Source organism: Tympanuchus pallidicinctus, unplaced genomic scaffold (genome assembly GCF_026119805.1).
Source record: "Tympanuchus pallidicinctus isolate F22 unplaced genomic scaffold, pur_lepc_1.0 scaffold1, whole genome shotgun sequence".
In the NCBI taxonomy this organism is placed as follows: Eukaryota; Metazoa; Chordata; class Aves; order Galliformes; family Phasianidae; genus Tympanuchus; species Tympanuchus pallidicinctus.
Window position 1 is genome coordinate 3,277,408 of NW_026294618.1, and position 19,144 is coordinate 3,296,551.

At 44.9% G+C, this 19,144-nt stretch overlaps 1 protein-coding gene and 1 non-coding gene across 7 annotated transcripts in view; both read right to left on the reverse strand.

Moving 5' to 3' along the window:
- PKHD1 (PKHD1 ciliary IPT domain containing fibrocystin/polyductin) overlaps positions 1-19,144 on the reverse strand; it is a 244,911-nt gene that overhangs the window by 176,614 nt on the left and 49,153 nt on the right. For all 6 annotated transcript variants that reach the window (XR_008208610.1, XM_052690766.1, XM_052690757.1 and 3 more), the window contains 2 exons: positions 16,506-16,719; positions 11,129-11,279 (listed from right to left, as the gene is read on the reverse strand). Coding sequence is in view for 5 of the 6 variants with exons in the window: in XM_052690766.1 (XP_052546726.1) it covers positions 11,129-11,279; positions 16,506-16,719 (365 nt within the window). In the remaining variant the exon portion in view is untranslated. The remainder of the gene's footprint in view (positions 1-11,128; positions 11,280-16,505; positions 16,720-19,144) is intronic.
- On the reverse strand, positions 17,273-17,344 carry TRNAW-CCA (transfer RNA tryptophan (anticodon CCA)). The gene has a single exon. It is a non-coding gene; the product is annotated as a tRNA-Trp (tRNA).

The following is a 19,144-nucleotide window of genomic DNA, read 5'->3' on the forward strand; positions in this document are numbered from 1 at the left end:
AACAGATCCCCTGCAATGTGTCATGGCTTTTACTGTCTGCCCACCCACACACAACATTTGTCTGCCTCTACATCATCTGGCAGGATATCAAATTTAGGGGCTCTTTCCCAAGGAACCGTGGTGGCACATCCATACCCCAATGCATTCAAGTGTTTAAGGTAGCATTTTCCCAAGGGCAGATTTGATTTCAGGCAGAGATGGGCACTGTTCTAAAGTACATACCTGAAAGAGTACATATCTACATGAAGTGAAAGCAAAGCATCTTGTGCAAACCCCAAAAGCCAGCTGCCAGCTATCACCACCTGGAGAAACTTCTCAGAACTGCCAACAAAATTGTCACCCCACGATGTCTGCAACACCCAGAGCTGAAAACTAGAGAATCACTGAGGTTGGAAAAGACCTCTGAGATCACCAAGTCCAACCCCAGCCCACCCCCAACATGTCCACCGACCACCTCCCTCAGTGCCACATCCTCATGGCTCTTCAGCACCTCCAGGGACAGTGACCCCACCATCTCCCTGAGCAGTCTGCACCTCTCTTTCTCTTTCACCTTACTCTTTTTGCCCAGTATCCAACCTCAATGCTAGGCCTCGCTGATGACCATTGAGTGCAGTCCTTCCTGCATGGGAAATCCCAATTTTTGCCTCTTTGTCTGAGCCTTTGTCAGCTTTGAATTTTGGCATCAGTTCACTGGGAGAGGTATTCAAGACATCGAGGAGCTAAGTACCAGGATCAGGAAAACAGGGATAGACACTCACATTGAGTGAGCCATCTCTACAGTTAATAAAGAATTTCTTAGGGAGCACTGACACACCACTCTCAGGCACATGGTCTGACTTTGGGTAGTGAAGTCCAGCCAGGAGCTGGCCTTCATGATCCTCAGTGGTCCCTTCCAACACAGGATATTCTATGACTCTGCAATTGCTTCCTGCCAGTTGTTTTGCACATCTTTAGCCAGTTCTGCATAGGTTAGCCTGAACATCCATAGCCATTCATGACATCCATGCCAATACGGGCCTGCTGTCCTCAACACCAAAAGCAAAATCTGCATTTTCCACACACCAGATACAAGGTAAGGAAGGAGGAAAAATGCTAATAAATGAGAATTAGAGTGAAAGAATGCGTGTAAAAGAGAACCACAGTTCCTGAGTGATTTAAAAACTGAGCTTGACCTTCAATCAGAATCCTAAACCCAAAGAAGTTGCGTGAAAGCAGGAAAAAAATCAATCAATAAGTCAAGTGGCATCCTCTTGCCTCAGGTTTATTCAAGGAAGTTGAATTTACCGAGCACCTCACACACTGTCTGTGGCTAAAATCACCTCCAATGAGCTCTAACACTTGAAATTTAACTGAATATGAGCTAACAGCTCCCAGCCCTGCATCACCCATGAATTCAACTGGGAACATTTTGTTAATGCCATTGCAGCCACTCCACCTGATGCTTCCCTACCCTGGGACTTCTGCTTTTCTTCACAGGATCCTCAGAGCACCTAGTATCCTCTGCTCCTTCCCAATCTGATGGTAATCGTTTGCTCGTTTTTATGAGGCAGCCATACCATCCCTTAATGAAGTCCTTTGCTTTGCAGCTATCCCCAGGGACAGATTGGGAACTAGGGGTTTCCCCCTATGGAGCTGCCAATCAAAGGAAAACACCCAGCACCTCCAAGGGATTGTTAAGTCAGTCCATCACACGGCTGCTGACGACTCACCATGAAAACAGCCTGGTTTTACTAGCAGTCACATAAAATTAAGCCTGTTTTTAAAGACAGAATGAAGGCTGTCTGGTTAATTGTGGCCAAGTGCTCAAGCATGCTGGTTTTCCCTCTTGCTACAGCAGTTTTAATTTATTTTTTTGTTAACAAATGTTTCTGAACTGAAATTCAGTCATCCTCCAGGTGTACACTTCTTTCTTGTTGTTTAGTCTGGGAAAAGCTTTGTTGTAGCACCAGCAGTAACAGAACAGGGAAAAAAAAGAAAAAAAAACAACTGTAAAATACAAATACAAGTACTAATCATCCTTACTGCTTATGCCCAAGTCTGTACACAAAAGAAATTACAATGTAAGATGAAGTTCTCAGGTCCTTGTTATCCTCAGGACATAGCCCTTTTATTTTCTAAACGAAGCAAAACCCAGCTGTGTCACCCACCAAATTCAACTCCCAAGACTTTTTCCCACCTTCCCTGGAAGTCTGATCTTATGGGTCAAACCACAACGAGGCGCCAAGCTCAGGTCTTCAGAGCTACATTCCTATAGGAGCAATGTTAGTATCCCAGCATCCCCCTCACATTTAATGTCATAAAGGACACGGGCATTACATGTCTAGACTATAGTCTAGCAGAAAATATCAAGACAAAATATGAAAGAGCCCCTGGTTCTCCAGAAACCATGGGCTCAGAATAATCAACATCTGAATTACTGCCCTATATCCTTCTAGTGCTTGTCCAAACGATTTTATTCCCAGATAACTCTCACGTGTTTTTGTTCTGCACACATCTGGAAATAAGCTGCAAATAAACAGGAATGACTTACAGAAGATGGAACCACCACAGCACCTCATGCATGCCAACAGTCGTGTATAGGCTCAGAATCAACAAGATTATAACCAATCAATTTGGATGAGAGAACAGGGGAACCAGGAGGGAGATTTAAAATGTGTTCAGGACTGGGCGTGCACATGTCAACCAAGGCCAACTGTGCAGCACCTTTCGTTGCCTACAACGGAGCAGCAAATAAAATACAATTAGTGTTGATTACTGTCCAACTCTACCTAGATTTGGCATGTCAGTGCTTCAGACCTGAAGCTGGTCAAATTCAGTCTCAAATCTTCATTTTTAAACAGCACAAAGACATCTCCATCCCTGTTCCAAACATGGCCAGGACCTTTCCAATGCCCCCATGCTAGCCACAGCCACCCTACTAAAATCTCAGAGCTTTCAAAATGGAGCAGACAGTGCTGAGCCTTTTGCTGGATCCCAAAATAGACCCCAGAAAAATCAAGTGTAGCAGAGTATGCTGTAGGACCAAGCTTCACACGAGAGTCCCAGATGCAACATCCAGTAGATGCTGGATGCTCTGGATCCAACTGGATTCTAAGGATCAGAAACAGGACACAAATTCAGACAGTGACACAGAGGACTACGCCAGCAGTGCAAGAGCTGTTTGGAGACATCTTCAACCCACATCACATCTAAGGAAAGCAAGACCTACTCATACATTAAACCAAACTCCCACACAAGAGAAGAACAAGCCTAGGCTAGGCTTACCTCCAAGGAGCACAACCTTTTCCATTCAAATTCACAAGGGTGAGATGGAAAAGCCTCCCTCCATCCATCCATAGCCCAAAGCCTGCATGCTAGCATGGGACCAGCCACTAAACACCCTCAGCACCTTTCCCCCAAGTCAAGAGCAAGTTCTACAGATGGAGAACCAGAGCTGTGCTTCCACCACCTACCACTGTCCCCCTCCGAATCTACCAAAAATGCCAAAGGAGCCAATTAAAGTCTTTCATAATTAAACAGGAAAGTGGCAACAAGGCTTAATGTAAGAGTCTGCAAGAAAACAGAGAAAATTTGCTTGTAATCCTTTGGGAAGGCTTCCTTTCACTGCCCTGTAGAGTTGTGCATCTAAAATGACACTTTCTACTCTCAATCTGTTTTCCTTTTTGGGATGGAATAAATAGAGGGAAAGAAGAAAATTGGTTCTTCAACTCAATTCTGATTTCATGTGGGTCTGTATAAATAGGAGTGGAAAGGTGTCAGTGTGCTGTGGGTTATGGGGAAGTGGCATCCTTGGGGAGACGAGCAATAGCCAACAGGGCTCCTGTGCAACAGGGTGAGGAGTGCTCCAGGACCAACTTCAACAATAATCTGTAACACTAGAAAGATGGTGGGATGAGGGAAATGGAATAACAGTAAAATAAAGGTGTGGGGGATAGAAGAAAAAAATATATAATTCAGCCATTGGTTTTTTGTTTTGTTTTGTTTTTAGCTGAGAACAGGAAAGGAAAGAGTTAAACCTCAAATCAGGAAGCAAAAAGTTAAAGCAAAAGAGAAAGAAGAAAAAAAAACACCCACCAGAAGCAGATCTCCTAAATTTCCCATTGCAGCCCAAGGCTGATCCTATTAAAAGGAAAAAAAGAAAAAAGGAAAAAAAAAAAAAAAAAAGAAAAAGAAAAAGAAAGAAAACGAAGAAAACAAAAAAATGAAAGAAGGAGAAGCAATTTCATTTATCCTTTTCCCGCACACCTAGCAGCAGATTTTTTTATTATTTATTTACCTCCCATTTCAGGGCAAGGCCCTCATTTTCTTATTTCGTCCAACTGAGATTGTCCTCCTAGAATGACCTTTTCTTTCCCCCCTTTCTCTTTCACTCCTCCTTTCCTTCGTCCTCCCCCCTCCTCCTCCTCGCTGCCTCCAGGCCATTGCCCTCATGCCAGTAACTAGATAACACACTCTATCAGAGATTTTTAAAAAAATCATTGCAAAGGCACTAGGGCTGATAGTGGCATCAATCCTAGCCTGACACAGGCTCGGGTCAACCATTTATCTCTTCACATTGCCTGTGGTTACTGTGGAGGCCATCTTGGTTCTCTACATCTTAACAACCTTGCAGATGGTCCCTCTCGCTGCTCTGATAGCATCTGCACCTCAAGACTGGCTTTCTGCTTTTGTGTTTATTTGTTACAGACTCCTCCACTCCCTTTCTGCAAATCCAACTTGGTTTGGTGTGTTCCTACCCCCACCTCTGAAAATATCCACGTCCAAGGCAGGAGGTTAAGAAACAGAGAACATAAGGGTGAGCTTGCTGGGTTGCTAAAAGTGAAGATTTACAAAAGAATATATACATCACATTTTAGAGAATTTTCATCTGATCCAACTCTCGACTTCCCATCCATTCCCCAGACCAGAATGCATCCATCCTTGTAAGTGGCACATTTCACTCATATCCTGTTTAACCACTCTCAATTTGGTGCAGCGGTTTTCCTCAAAGGGAAAGGCTGGAAAAAAAGCAAAAAGAGGATCTTTCTCCTTTCTGATAACATTCAGCACTCCAAGAAAACAGGACAGATGAAGATGGATAAGCAAAGGACACAGAAGAGTGCATAAGAATGTGTTAGGGCTGTACCAATTTCTGGAGTTAAAGGATGAAGAAGCTTGAAAGACAACATCGCATCTTCAGCCTTAGGTAATGTTTCCTACTGAAGCTACTGGATCTATTTTGTGTGTATATATATGTATATTGGGAGGTGCTGTATGGAGCCAGGAGTTGGACTTGATAATCCTTTTGTGTCCCTTCTAACTCAGATTTTCTGTGATTCTGAGATTCTACATATTTCAATCATACATCTACAAGCAGAGGCAACCAACTGCAATCTTCTCATCCTCAAAGTGCCCCCATCAGACAACAGCGCAGGACAAGGACGGCACTAAAGTGATAGTGAAAGAATATCACATATCTACTACACAGAGCACAAGAACCCTGCTGGTCCATCGCCTGCAACCCTCACAGACACACAGCGTGGTCAGGGGATCTGGCATAGCATTGCTGAGAAAAATAAAGTAGCAGCCCTTTATGTCTGGCATGCTCTGTGCTTACAGAGAACCTTATATACTTCCCAAGATGCTGTCTTGGAATCGCCACCTACATAAAGTACCAGATAACTCCAACAAGCAAAATTGTCTCTTCTCCTTCCTCACTTGCAAATAATGATGCCCAGAGAGATGGTAAATGAGGAAAATAAGAACAAAAAAGAAGGCTCTGGGCAGCCTGGTCTGGTGGTTGACGACCCTGCCCATGTTAGGGGTATTGAAACTAGATGATCCTTGAGGTCCTTTTCAACCCAAGCCGTTCTGTGATTCTAAGAAAAAGTGTGGTTCTAAGATAAATAGGAATACAAGAGATTTGGAAAGCTAGACCTAACTGTGCTAAGTGGAATCTGAAAAGCAAGAGTGCCTTAAGTGACCATGCAGTTCTCAGATGAAGCCTTTGCTTTTTTGTTGGTTCTGTTTTTTTCTCTCTGACAAGCAAGCAGAGCAGTTATCCCAGTTTCAATCACTGAGCAAAGAAGTAAATGCTATTCTTACACCTCAAAACCTCTCCTTAGTGCTGTGTTAAAAAACAAAGGGCAGTGCAGCAGACCCAGGCAGAACCAAAGTCCAAGAAGGCATCTGCACCTAGCAAGTTATTTTTCCATCAGCCCTCCATTTCTTAATGGAGACTCCTTGAGGGCTGGGTTGCAGAGGATGCACTGGCATACCCATTTAGCTTCCCTATGACTGACTTAATGCACGTGGCATCTGCCCTCCAATGAACATTATATCACCCACCTGGGCCAGAAGAGGAAGGAGGAATCAGCACAGGGTAACTTTGCTCAAACAGCATGCTTACACGATGATTAGGTCTGGTCCACTGATCCGGAATAATATTCTGAAGGCTCACTAAGCATAATGGATTTGGATACATCTAAGCCTGCCAAACCTTCCCATGAGCATCCTTTACACACTGTATCAGTGTTTTGCATGTCTCATCAGCGTCACGGTGGTTGACATCTCATTATGCAGCCAAGGTGGCAGTGGACAGGTACTGAGTGAGCATTAGAACTTCTCCCTTGCATTATTTAATTCATATCCTCCCATTATCCAGTGTATCACGAAGCTGTGAACTAATTAAGTCCTGTGGGATATACAGCCAGTGTTGGAATTTTTTTTCTTTTCTTTCCCCCCTCCCCCCCCACACACACACTTTTCAGTAGTCTAAATTGCATTATATACAGATATAAAAATAATTCTGCAACTCTTCCTGAGATAATAATGGAGCAAGTTACAAACACTAATGATGCTGAATGCAGCGGTGGGGCAGAGGCCTGCTGCTTACTTTCTGTGACCTACTTAAGTTCTACGGTGGCAAGTATTTCCAATATAAATGGAGGAAAAGGGCCTGAGTCAGTCTCTAAAGAAATCCATTAACATTATTTTGGAGGAGATATTAGGGCATGGAAGAAATCCAAGGAATATGCCAAGTTGGTGAACTTCAGCCCAATGAAGCCTGCCAAGCAACAGGTCTCCAGCCAGCAGCTTGAAAACTGCTGCAATCTGTGGGGTCCTCTAAATGCAAACACGAGCCCAGCTCATTCTGCACCCATGGCAAACAGAACAGAGTTGGAAGGATGGGTATTGCCCTGTCTCTCCAGAAATACAGCTCTTTTCCTCAACTGAGGATCTTACCCATAATTCTTCCAAGAGGTTTAACCAAAACAGCAAATCTGAGGGACTGATTCAAAGCAGCAGGAACAAGGTGAACAGGGGAGATACAGCCTTCTAACTTTGGATGACAGTACAGCCCAATTTTCAAGAACAGGTATGCAACAAGAGGTAGAAGAGCTTTTTCTCTGCAGAATTAGGCTTCATTATCTCATGCAGATCATCTGAAAGTTAAGCTTCCTAGACTTAAGTTCTTTTCAATTAAATACATCTTCATATCTATTTATAAAGAAAATGTTCTCCTCATAAGAAAGAGTGGTGATGCAGTGGCACAGCTGCCAGGGAGGTGGTGGGGTCACCATCCCTGGAGGTGTTCCAGAACCGTGGGGATGCGGCACTGAGGGATGAGGGCGGTGGGCATGGTGGGGTGGGCTGGGGTTGGACTTGGGGATCACACAGAATCACACAGAATGGCCAGGGTTGGAAGGGATCCTGGAGGTCTTTTCCAACCTGAATGATTCTATGATGATTCTCTAGTATTCGGAGCTTCTTCATATCCGAGACAATAAGAAGTCTGATGAACAACCACTTCAGTTACCTTCTGAGAAAGAGCTTGTTACGTTTGCTGAATTGTACAGAATTTTTCTGTTTGTGTCCACATCCAATTCCAAATTGTCCAATGTCCAATTCCAAAACTTGGAATTCAAACAGATGGTGAGGCAGCACCATGGAAATGCTTATAACACACGTGGAGGCACAGAGGCATTCACAACATGTTTTTATTCAAAATCCATCTGGCATGGCTATGGTCTAACTCCTGGATGGGTTATGTTAGCTATTTCATGCAATTTTTAGTAATTCTGACACACAGATCTGGGGTGAATTCATGGGCTGATTCAGTCACTGCTTGGATACTGCTCTGCAGAATGAAGGAAGGGAAAAATGGATCATTTCCAGTGCAAGGTTGTGGCTGGCCAAAGATCAAGCTGATGGACCTGTCTCTGCCACTTGCCCTGAAGTAGGATCCTAATGCACGGGTTCCTCTTCAATCACACCAGGTCCTGTCTGTGAACTGCCACTAGCAGGGCTGCTAAAAGCATCATCTCTTTGCAGATTGTGTTTCTCTTATTTCTACCCTATCTTCCAAATCCCAACTGATCATACTATTGATAACCACAGACAGGTCCTACTACATGTCTTACAGGTATTGAAGAAGGCCCTTTCCCCAGAGCTCGTATCCCTTAGACTCCAGCCTCTAATAACAAATATTCGGAGGTTTTATCCCATTTTCTGCCCTGCAACAAGTTTCTTCTCTTTTACCAATGCCCACTCCATGCTCTTGATAACACAAGACTATCAAGCTTTTCTGTCCTGCCTCTTTTCTCTTCTGCCACCCTGGAGCAAACAGTGCTCCACCACCATCTCACCACCTCTGCTCCCATCCTGCCCAATAACTCAGCTGTTTTAAGGCACGCCTGCCTGGGCATCATGCAGCTGGCAAAAGAATAAGCAAGAAAAAATAAAATGGAGAGCACAGTATCTGTGCTTTTGGAGTGCTTTGAGATCCTTTCATGGGAGTGCGATAGAAGTGCCAGATGTTATTATAAAGAGATGCATTCCCGTTACTCGTGCACAGAGTTGTGCTGCCTGCTAATAGCACCATTATCCTACTGCACGTGGTGCTATTAATGCATTTCACTGCTTGGTGCAGAACCTGGGGACCATTATTTCCACTGGAAAGGTAAGGCCAGTTCATATGACATGATTTAAATCTCTACAGTGAAGCATGCATATGCTGCACCAGGTCGTAAATCTTAACGGGATGCTGTCAGCAAGAAAAGGACCAAAATTGAAACCATTTATCTGAACTCCCCACCCATCCACCTCTGCTCACCCAGGCCAGTTTTGGGAAGAGGGATAAAATGATTCCAAATGCCTGCTGGGTTCATTAAGCAGCAGCAAATCCCAGGTCAGAAAGCACTGCTGGTTTCATCCTGTTCTCCCTCCATTCATTCAGGATGCTCAGCTCCTCGATTCACCCCAGCAGGGACAAACCTCACCATTCCTTCCTATTCTGGTTGCCACCTGAGCCAAAAAGACAGACTGTCACCATCTCATTGCTGAGACTAAGGGACTACCCAAAGCAGTGGGTGACAGCTCCTCTATGCTGTGGCTCCGCTATGCTGTGGCCTATGCTCTGCAGCAGTAGAGACATCTTTTGCACACTAGGTAAGCACAACCTAAAGGAAAGTTGCTGTCTGACCTGACACTGGCCTAAGCATCCTTGTGCTGACCTCTTGCATTTCCTGACTAGAATTGTTTTTGGTTGGCCTTCCCCATCGCTGTGTGTGTTGTGAGTAGCACAGCTAGCCAACAAGCACATGGGAGAGGAGTCATCCTGCAGAACATGGGAAGGTCAGGGCACTGTAAAGGCTGGCAACGCTAGGAGGGAAAAGGCTGCCTATGATGGTCCTTCCTGGGCCAAGGGGAGACTTAAAAATTATTTTTTTTCCTTCTTTTTGTAAAGCAGAATAAAGGAATCGCAGAATGGCCTGGGTTGCAAAGGCCCACAGTGCTCATCCAGTCCCAACCCCCTGCTGTGTGCAGGTCACCAACCAGCAGCCCAGGCTGCCCAGAGCCACATCCAGCCTGGCCTTGAATGCCTGCAGGGATGGGGCATCCACAGCCTCCTTGGGCAACCTGTTCCAGTGCCTCACCACCCTCTGGGGGAAAAACTTCCTCCTCATATCCAACCTAAACCTCCCCTGTCTCAGTTTAAAACCATTCCCCCTTGTCCTATCACTATCCAGCAATGATATTTTAGGATGCTTGACTACAAGAGCATGTAAATACATGTAAAATAGATTTACAGGGCAAATATTCAGAGATTCTCAGCTTATTAAAAGCTTCAGAATCTGATGCTGGAAACACACCAAAATCACTTGGACAGAACACTGCTGCTGCTCTGGGGCAGGGTGGTAGATACAGAATTCTCATTATGGATAGAGATAAAAATTACCACGAGAGCTTTAACATAAATCCTCAGCAAATGAATTTCAGCTTCTCAGGTCTCACCTGTACTAGGAAGGCTGCATAATAATTTGATTTACCAGAGAAAAAAACAGCATTTGTTCTCGTAATCCAGGAGTGAAACCCTCCTCCCTTGTACCGGTAGAACTCCACCAACATCTCAGGAGCTGCTCATTTAGGATGATGACAGAGGGACATTGGGCAGTCACAGAATACCCAGCTGCTCTGAATTCCTTTTCACAAGAAGCACAACCCATAACTCCAGCTCAGCACCTCCAAAAGCACCGCAACATCCCAAGAGCTTTGAAAGGTTTGGGTTTGTAATCATATTTGTAGAGATTGAGCCATACAATGATGTTAGCTCAGAGTCATGAGTTTTTGTGATAAACACACTGTGGCTGTTTTCCTGCAAGAGAGACCATCCTGTCTCAATTCTGGATATGAAAGAGAAGCAAAACCCACATAGAAGCAGAGCTGCACAAACGCTGAACGCTAAGTCCCTATAGGAAAGCTGGAACTCCGTGTCTCGTGGACAAGATTTCTGATCAAATAACAGAAAACAACACTTTTAGAACAGAATTTGCATTGATGCATCAAAAGGGAGAGTTTGTTTTTTTTAAAAAAAACAGTACACACTGCCCATAAAATAAGGTAAAGCTCATTTATGTCTCATAAAGCACGATTATCCATAGTTAACCATGAATACAGCTGCACAGCATTACAACTGCTATTCAAAGTTGGAAAGCTTTTAATATTATATATTGCTGCTGCTCAGCCTAAATTGTTTCTTCTTTTTTTTTTTTTTTTTTTTTTTTTTTTGCCTCCTTTAAATGTACACAATATTACAAATTTAATTTTAAGCTGTTTGAATCAGTCTGTAAAAGAGATTTGATTATACCTGAGTGTTCTGGCCCCAGTTTTTCCATATCTCAGTAATCTTGGCGGTAATTGGCTGATTAGCTCCCTCACACTCCATCTCTGCCTCAGTTTCCATGGTAATGTTACAGGAGCTATTATAGATGAGAACTTCATCTCTTTCCACTTTAGGGCTGAAACGAGAAGGGAGGTTAAATGGGGTGTCATCAATCTTAATGAAATGCAATTATTTTTACTCTTATTAATCATTGCAAGCCATTAGCTTGTGGCAACTCCTGGCCACCATTTGTCAAACTTTGCAAATTTCTGTAATTTTGTTTCCATTCTTTTATTGTTTATTTGTTTTTCCCCCCTTTATCTGCACGCGCTTACGATAAAATACATGCATAAATATCTCTCAGTGATGCCTTTCTGCTTCTCCAAACTATCACAAACAGCAGCAAATGCCACTCGAGGACCAAGGAAGATAAGTGCAGACAACAGCAAGGGAATCAGCAGTGCTGGGATCAAAGATGGACTCCTACATGGAGCAGGGTTTGCTCACGTCCCCCCTCCCCGTCCTACTCACACTTAGCAATAGGGAATGAATAACTTGCGACTCCCTTAGGGCAAGTGGAGAAATTGGAAAAGCCACACAACTGGCTAACTGGTCCCTAATTCCAACTGTGAAAAAATGAGCTCATTTAGGGGTTCCAATTCCTGCTACCCAGCTGATTGCAATGATGCTTTGTTGCTAGCATTGGAACATTAACTTAGTAAATTAATTAAACTTACTTAACAGCCCAGACTAAGCAGATTCGATATATGTGCCAGTTACACTAACAGACATTTGCTCCAAAGCTTCCCCTTGCACAGGAGGGGAAAGTAATAGAGAAAGTGGTGGAGAAGAGATATTTTTTCTGGGTCTTGCTGCTGACAGCTGCTGACTTTGGTAGTGTTTTGTTACGAGGAGCTATAGGATCTAAGATCCCTCAAAGTGAGGGGAAGGCTTCCCCATTTACTTCTGCAGACTTTGGAACACTTCAGTGCCACTCCTCCCTCCTTCCTTTGCCATCATGCCTTCTTGTCACCCATCAAATACACAAATACACACCTGGCAACTCGTAGGAAAGAGAGCAGAAGCTTCAAATGCCGATTTAGAATCATAGAATGGTTTGGGTTGGAAGAGATCTTATATCCAACCCATGGTTCATGGAAAGGGACACCTCCCACAACCCAAGCTGCCCACAGCCCCATACAGCCTGCCCTTGGGCGCTGCAGGGTGGGACATCCACAGCTCACCTGTTCCAGTGCCTCACCACCCCATGTAAAGACTTTTACTCAACAAAATAGAGGATCAGGTTGGTAGAGTCAGGATTTTCAGGAGTTTCCAGCATCCTGAAAGATCCAACTAACAGGATTTGCTGACACACCGAAGTCATAAGCCAAACTGCTACCTAAGTCAACCCAACAGCCAGAGCTTCCTTGAGAGCACAGCGATCAGGATCATTTGGTGAACCTGAATTTTTAAAGCTGGGCTGGGTATGATGGCTCAGTGAGCAAACAAGGAGCTGCTCTAACTGCAGGTAGGGGCCTTTGTTCTGTTGCCCCTTTTTTTTAGGGCAGGAGGAGGTTAATGCGCTAAAGGAAGCAGCCAGAGTCGCAGCAGCGACAGAAAAAAAGAAAAGAAAAGCTTCCTGCAAGTAGCTGAACCTTTTTAACAGTGAATTTTTATTTCTATATTTAAATGAACCTTTCCCTCTGCTGTATCAATAATCAAAAGCCAGCCGTAGGGAACTACACTCGCTTTTGATAGCAACACTTTGAGAACTGCTCTTGTCCTGCGCGATAATTCAATGGACTGGGCTATCTTTCAAGACTGCAGAGTACTTCTTTTTCATGCTGCAAGAAAAAGCTGCATCTTTAAATAACCAACTATTTTAAAGGGAGAAGGGGCATGTTTTTGGCTCACACAGCTCAGTTGGCAACTTGACGCTAATTGAAGTCAATGGAGAGGAACTCCAAGTGGTAATCATAGAATCACAGAGTCACAGAATGGCCTGGGTTGCAAAGGCCCACAGTGCTCATCCAGTTCCAACCCCCTGCTGTGTGCAGGTCACCAACCAGCAGACCAGGCTGCCCAGAGCCACATCCAGCCTGGCCTTGAATGCCTGCAGGGATGGGGCATCCACAGCCTCCTTGTAGGCAAAGAGCCAACTCCTTGCTGTCCTTGAAGAAGTGCACCAGTATCTGTGATGCAGGACGATGTTAAGGAACGGCACGGTTTTACAAGAAGGTGCAATTTGTGACAGAGAATCAAGGGAGCCATTCACTCAGCAGCGATGTTAACAGACAGTTGCCCTTTTCTTTTCCTAAGGAATATGCATTTGCCACTAGGTGGGCATAAAGTACAGACTACACTAGAAGAAGCTTTGTTCAAAACACCTAAAACTATTAAGAAAGAACAGGAAAGTCTGAATGTGTAGTTAAGTCAGCCATGCTTTCTATGCCTTAGCTCCCATCCCGGATGAATGTCTGAACTGCTGAACCTTTCTGCAGAACTCATTCATTTGGTTTTTTATTATTATTTTCACTTACAATTATTAGTTAGAGCAACCAGCATGCATTATTTCAGGAATTCCCCAAAACGACTCATCCTCATCAGCCCTCCTTTTCTGTCCTCTCCCACAGTGAGCAAAACCCACTTTAGAAATGGATTCACCAGAAAAACACATCGATGTGCTGGAAAATTCCTTTTGAGCCCATACTTGAAGTTCTACACAAAGTATGAGTGTGAACACAGTAGGAGGGAAATTTAGTGACAACTTAAAAAGGTTTAAGTTTGAAAAAAGCAAAAACAGTAGGTAAAAGGATGATTGATTTGATCTAGAACCTGAAGAGATGTTAAACTCTTTCTGGGACGCAGACAATTAAAAAGGGCAAAAACATTGATAAGAAAAATAATGAAGCAGTCATAAAATGAACTGTGTGACTTTCCGTCACATGACAAACTCAGGTTCAGACCTCCCACCCCCTTCACTCCACAGACACCAGGATGAAGCAGCAGAACTGGAGAAATCCAAACCAGGAAAATGAGCAAAGAGAAGAACCATCATAATAATTCCCCCAATACAGATTTGTAATCAGTAAAGAGCTGAGCATAATTCTGAAAGCAGTAAGTGAAAGCAGTAATCATGGGCTGCCTCATCACTCTCAAGTCTGAGTTACCTGGTGCCCTTCTACGACGGCATAACTGCATCAGTGGACAAGGCAAGAGCCACTGATGTTACCTATCTCAACTCCAGTAAGGCCTCTGACATGGTACCCCACAACATCCTTCTCTCCAAATTGGAAAGATATGGATTTGATGGGTAGACTGTTTGATGGATGAAGATCTGGTTGTGAGATTGTATCCAAAGAGTGGTGGCCAATGGCTCAATCTCTGGATGGAAAGCAGTGAGGAGTGAGGAGTCAATACCGGGACTGGTGCTCTCTAACATCACTGACATCAGCATGGGGTCGAGTGCACCCTCAGCAGCCTGTGGATGACACCAAGCTGTGGTGTGCAGTTGACACACCCAAGGGACAGGATGCCATCCAGAGCAACCTAGACAGGCTGAGAAATGGGCACAGGTGAACCTCATGAGGTTCAGCAAATCCAAGTGCAAGGTTTGAAACTGGGTCACGGCAACACCTGCTGTCAGTACAAGCTGGGGGATGTAAGGAATGAGCACAGCCTGGACAGCAAGGACCAGGGAGTACTGGTGGTGGACATGAGCCAGCACTGTGCCCTCATAGCAGTTGTGATGGGACAAGGAGAAATGGCTTCAAACTAAAAGAGGGGAGATTTAAACTGGATACAAGGAAGAAGGTTGTTATGATGAGAGTAATTAAGCACCGGCACAGGTTGCCCTGAGAAGCAGTGGTGCCCCATCCCTGCAGACAGCCAAGGTCAGGCTGGATGGGCTGTGAGGACTGATGGAGTTGTGGGTGTCCCTGCTCAGTGCAGGGAGTGGGACAGATGGCCTTGAAAGGGCCCTAACAACTCAAACCATTCTATAATTACCTGCCTTGGAGTTACCCTGCTAATAGCAAAAGGAAAGCAAAGCTCAGCAAGGCAAGGCAAAGCCCCTGAAATTTCTTGTTTTGAAGCTAAATCCTTCAGCTTAATTTCAAGTTGCTCCCTCCTATCCCTTAAGTTTCTCTGTTCTTGTGTCCCCTAATACACCCATCCTCTCCATCTCCCAGGATGCTATCAGACACTACCAAGGCACTACAAAGGCTTTGGACACGCCAGCTGTCCAGCTGTACATATCCACTGCCTGGCCTGCAGCTTGCTGACAATGTGCAGATTAGGGTAGAATTCTACTTTCCCCTCCCTCAAAAGGAAACTAATTTCTTCCTGCCCAGCTGAGATTTTCTCTAAACTGGCAAGAATTCCATAATTCTTAAGACATCCAATCCTTATGAAACCCAGCTCGAGTTTATCAGAGCTCAAAAGCTGATGGGGTAAAAACAACAGACAGGCAGATGCTACAACTGTATTATTGCTGTCCTTGTTCAGTATTCACCAATTCTTCTCACCTCAACACAGGGCATCCAGAAATCCCTTGATGACTCGTAACACTACTGGTGGCATAAGAACCAGATAAGGATGAGGATCAAAACTCTGCAACGCCACTGAAGAAGCTGGACTGCACCAACGAGCACACCCCATTGAAACAAAGCATACACAGCACTGCAACGATATTCTAATTCCCTATTCAAGGGCTTAAGTGTCTTTTGCAGAGTGCAATTCATCTATTTATTCCTTACTCCGAGCCTTTCACTCCTGGAAGTACACGCTCTGCAGGTATAGGTCTCTACAGCTCTATCAAAGGCAAAGGTAACAATTCACACTTCCAGGCAACTTGGTCTTGGATTTGCAAAACCCAACCACCCCTTGCTGAGTAAATGTTGCACAGCCTGCTGAATTTTCTCTGCAACTTTTTACTCATGAAACTGCTTGGAGAGAGGAAGGGGGGGGAAAAAAAATACAAAGGCTTCTGCTTTTCATAATGCCTAATCTTTTTCCCCATTGGCATCCACCAGATGTTGCTTTGGATCAGAAGATAAATATTAAAACCTAAGAAGGAACAAAGCAGGCTGTTTACGAGATGGATTTTCTGATGTTTCTCAAACCCTTTAAAAAAGACGGGAGAGGAGGGGAGGGGGGGCGAATAGAAATGCTTTGATAGACACAAGGAATGAATTTCACGACCCAGCAGAGCTCTCTAGCGGTCTCAAGGCTAAATTGCTCTGCTGGCAGCAGCCTAAGAGTTAGGAAACACATCCTGATGTCAACCCGAGAATTAGGAATTATTTCCTTCTGCAGTCCATCGTTTGGCAGGGGCGGTGAATACCTTCTGGGTAGAACTAACCTGGCAACGAGTCCAGCAATGTGGCTCTGGGAAGGGCTGGTGTCCCCCTGCAGCTGCTGAGCTTGGCTCTGCCCACATAGATACAGGTAGGACCCGGGTCCTTGCTGGCGGTAGGAACCCACCATGACTTGGACATCACATTCGATAATGGTGGATCTGTCCTCTTGGCAGTTGGCAGAAGAGTGGGTCAGGCTGCAGAGAAAGGCCAAGGACGCTGCGAAGACAGGAAGGGAACGAATCACGGAATGGCTTAAGTTGGAAAAAAGCTTAAACCCCACCCAGACCCAATTCTGCTAGGGACTTTTTGCTAAAACCCCCACCTTGAACCAGCTACAATTCTCCTTGCAGAGGGGTACCAGGGACAGGCGAAGCAGTGCCCAGACGTGGCACCAGGCTGGGACATCCACTGCCTCCCTTCCAAAAATGGGATGAGGGCCTGGGTTGAAAAGGAGCACAATGATCACCCTAGTTCCAACCCCCTGCTGTGTGCAGGTCGCCAACCAGCAGCCCAGGCTGCCCAGAGCCACATCCAGCCTGGCCTTGAATGCCTGCAGGGATGGGGCATCCACAGCCTCCTTGGGCAACCTGTGCCAGTGCCTCACCACCCTCTATCCAGATGCTTCCCAAAACAGGCCCAGCAAGGCAAAACCCTCTGCCAGGGCACATTTGCTGCCCTTCGGTGAAGCTGTGGGATCTCAAGAAGGAGAGCAAAAGAGCTGCCCATGGGCCAGCCATCCCATCACAGCACCCCAGAGAGGAGGACATGCTGACCCCGGTGTGATTTGAACACACAGCCTTCTGATCTGGAGTCAGATGCGCTACCATTGCGCCACGAGGTCAGGGACAATCACCCAGAGCAGCCCACGGGTCACTGATGCTAAGCAGATGTTGGCTACACGTGTCACTGCTTCCCTTCATGCATCCCAGCCTCTGGTTTGGTACATCTTTCTGGGGGTGAACTGCTTTCCCAGCAGCTCCCTGTTTCATGCGGTGTGCCTGAACGTAACTCCCCTTGTATGACAAGGATCCACATCTCTGGGATTGAAAGATCTGAAATCCAGACGCAGATTTAGTGACTGCCGTACAGCCTGGAGGGCTTCTGGGGCACTTAGGTGAATGGGGGGACCAGTTAAGCACCATGGGTATGCTAAGAGATGTGATGGGAGCGGCTGCTTTGCTTTGAAATGGATTTAAGGAAAAAGATGTGAACAGAAATTAAGTTTTCCTATTGCCAAATCTAGAAGGGGAAAAAAAAAAAACCAAAACCCCACAAAAAAACCTTCAAAAATATGAACCATTATTTGGAATAATAAGAAAAAGATTGCCTGCATCTTCACAAAATTTGCACTGATAGTTCTCGCAACCAAAAAAGACCCCTTCCTCAAAGATCTCAGGAACAAGAGACAGAGCTAACAGGCAGAGAATCCTAAAGGAGTGGTGGTATCATGCCTATATTGCTACTTTTATTGTCCAGAAACTATGCCTAGAGACACCTGAGCAGTCTGTAAGACTGCTAAGTCTAAGTCTATAAGTTCCCAAAGAAGCCTCATGCTTTCTTGAAGGCCTGGCTGCCATTGCCAGGTGTCTTTCAAACAGTCCTACCTGCACCTGTGTTTTGGCAAATGACTATCAGACTATCAGAAGGACTAAATGCTGCAATTAACTCGCCTTTGCAGTATTTTTATCTGCAGTAAAACAAATTCATTAAAAGAATTCCTTTTCATTCTGTAAGAGGGTAAGGCTCGTTCTGCCTTACTAGCGGTAGGAAAGGCTGTGACACAACCAGATGTGGTCATGGAGATGATACAACTGGATTTGATGTCTAACCAACAACGGCAATAATAAAGGACATACACTCCTTAAACACACCTAGAACAACCTAGAAAGGGACTTCATTTCCATACACTACTGCTTCTGTCCATTGGATGTTGATACCACTACTTGTGTCCATTTCTCATCCCTTCCTTGAGGATTTACGAGGTTCTGATATTTCCATATTACCCTTCCCAATTAGGAAGAAGTCTTCCTCTGACCACTAAATGCAAATAACCCTTGGTAGCAGAAAGCTGCCATTCTCTCCTGCAACAAGAGAAATAAATAAATACCAATTCAAGATGGTAGCACACTTAGCATATCCTGGAAGTGCATACTCTACTCATTCCGGGATGCCTCTCCCTGCTTAATTCTGAATCCCAGAATATAGCTTCTTTATGCTTTATCTATCCTGTAAATACAGACCCCGCTGATCACATGTTACACAATCCCATCACCAAGATTAATGCATTCATCCCATCAGAGCATCTCTTCTGAGGTCAGACATGATGGCAGCCAAAACTCTGTGTGTCAGGGATGGGTTAAGGACCGGCTGCCCCCAGCCCTCTCTTTGAAGGATGCTCTGGCTTAAGCCAGGACCCTGGGCTGTTCAGCACCAGGGCTTTGTTCTGGGTCGCTGTTTAATAACAACTGTTGGACATGTGATGAGGCTAAACCCTACAGGAGATCCAAGGGCAGCTGCAGATTGATTGAACAACTGCCCAAAGAGTCCCGGTGCCAAATCACACATCTATGCACCGCTCTCATAGCTGGCAGCAGAGCGCAACGTTAACTTCCACTCAGCAGAGAGAAAAAGCAGGTTACGA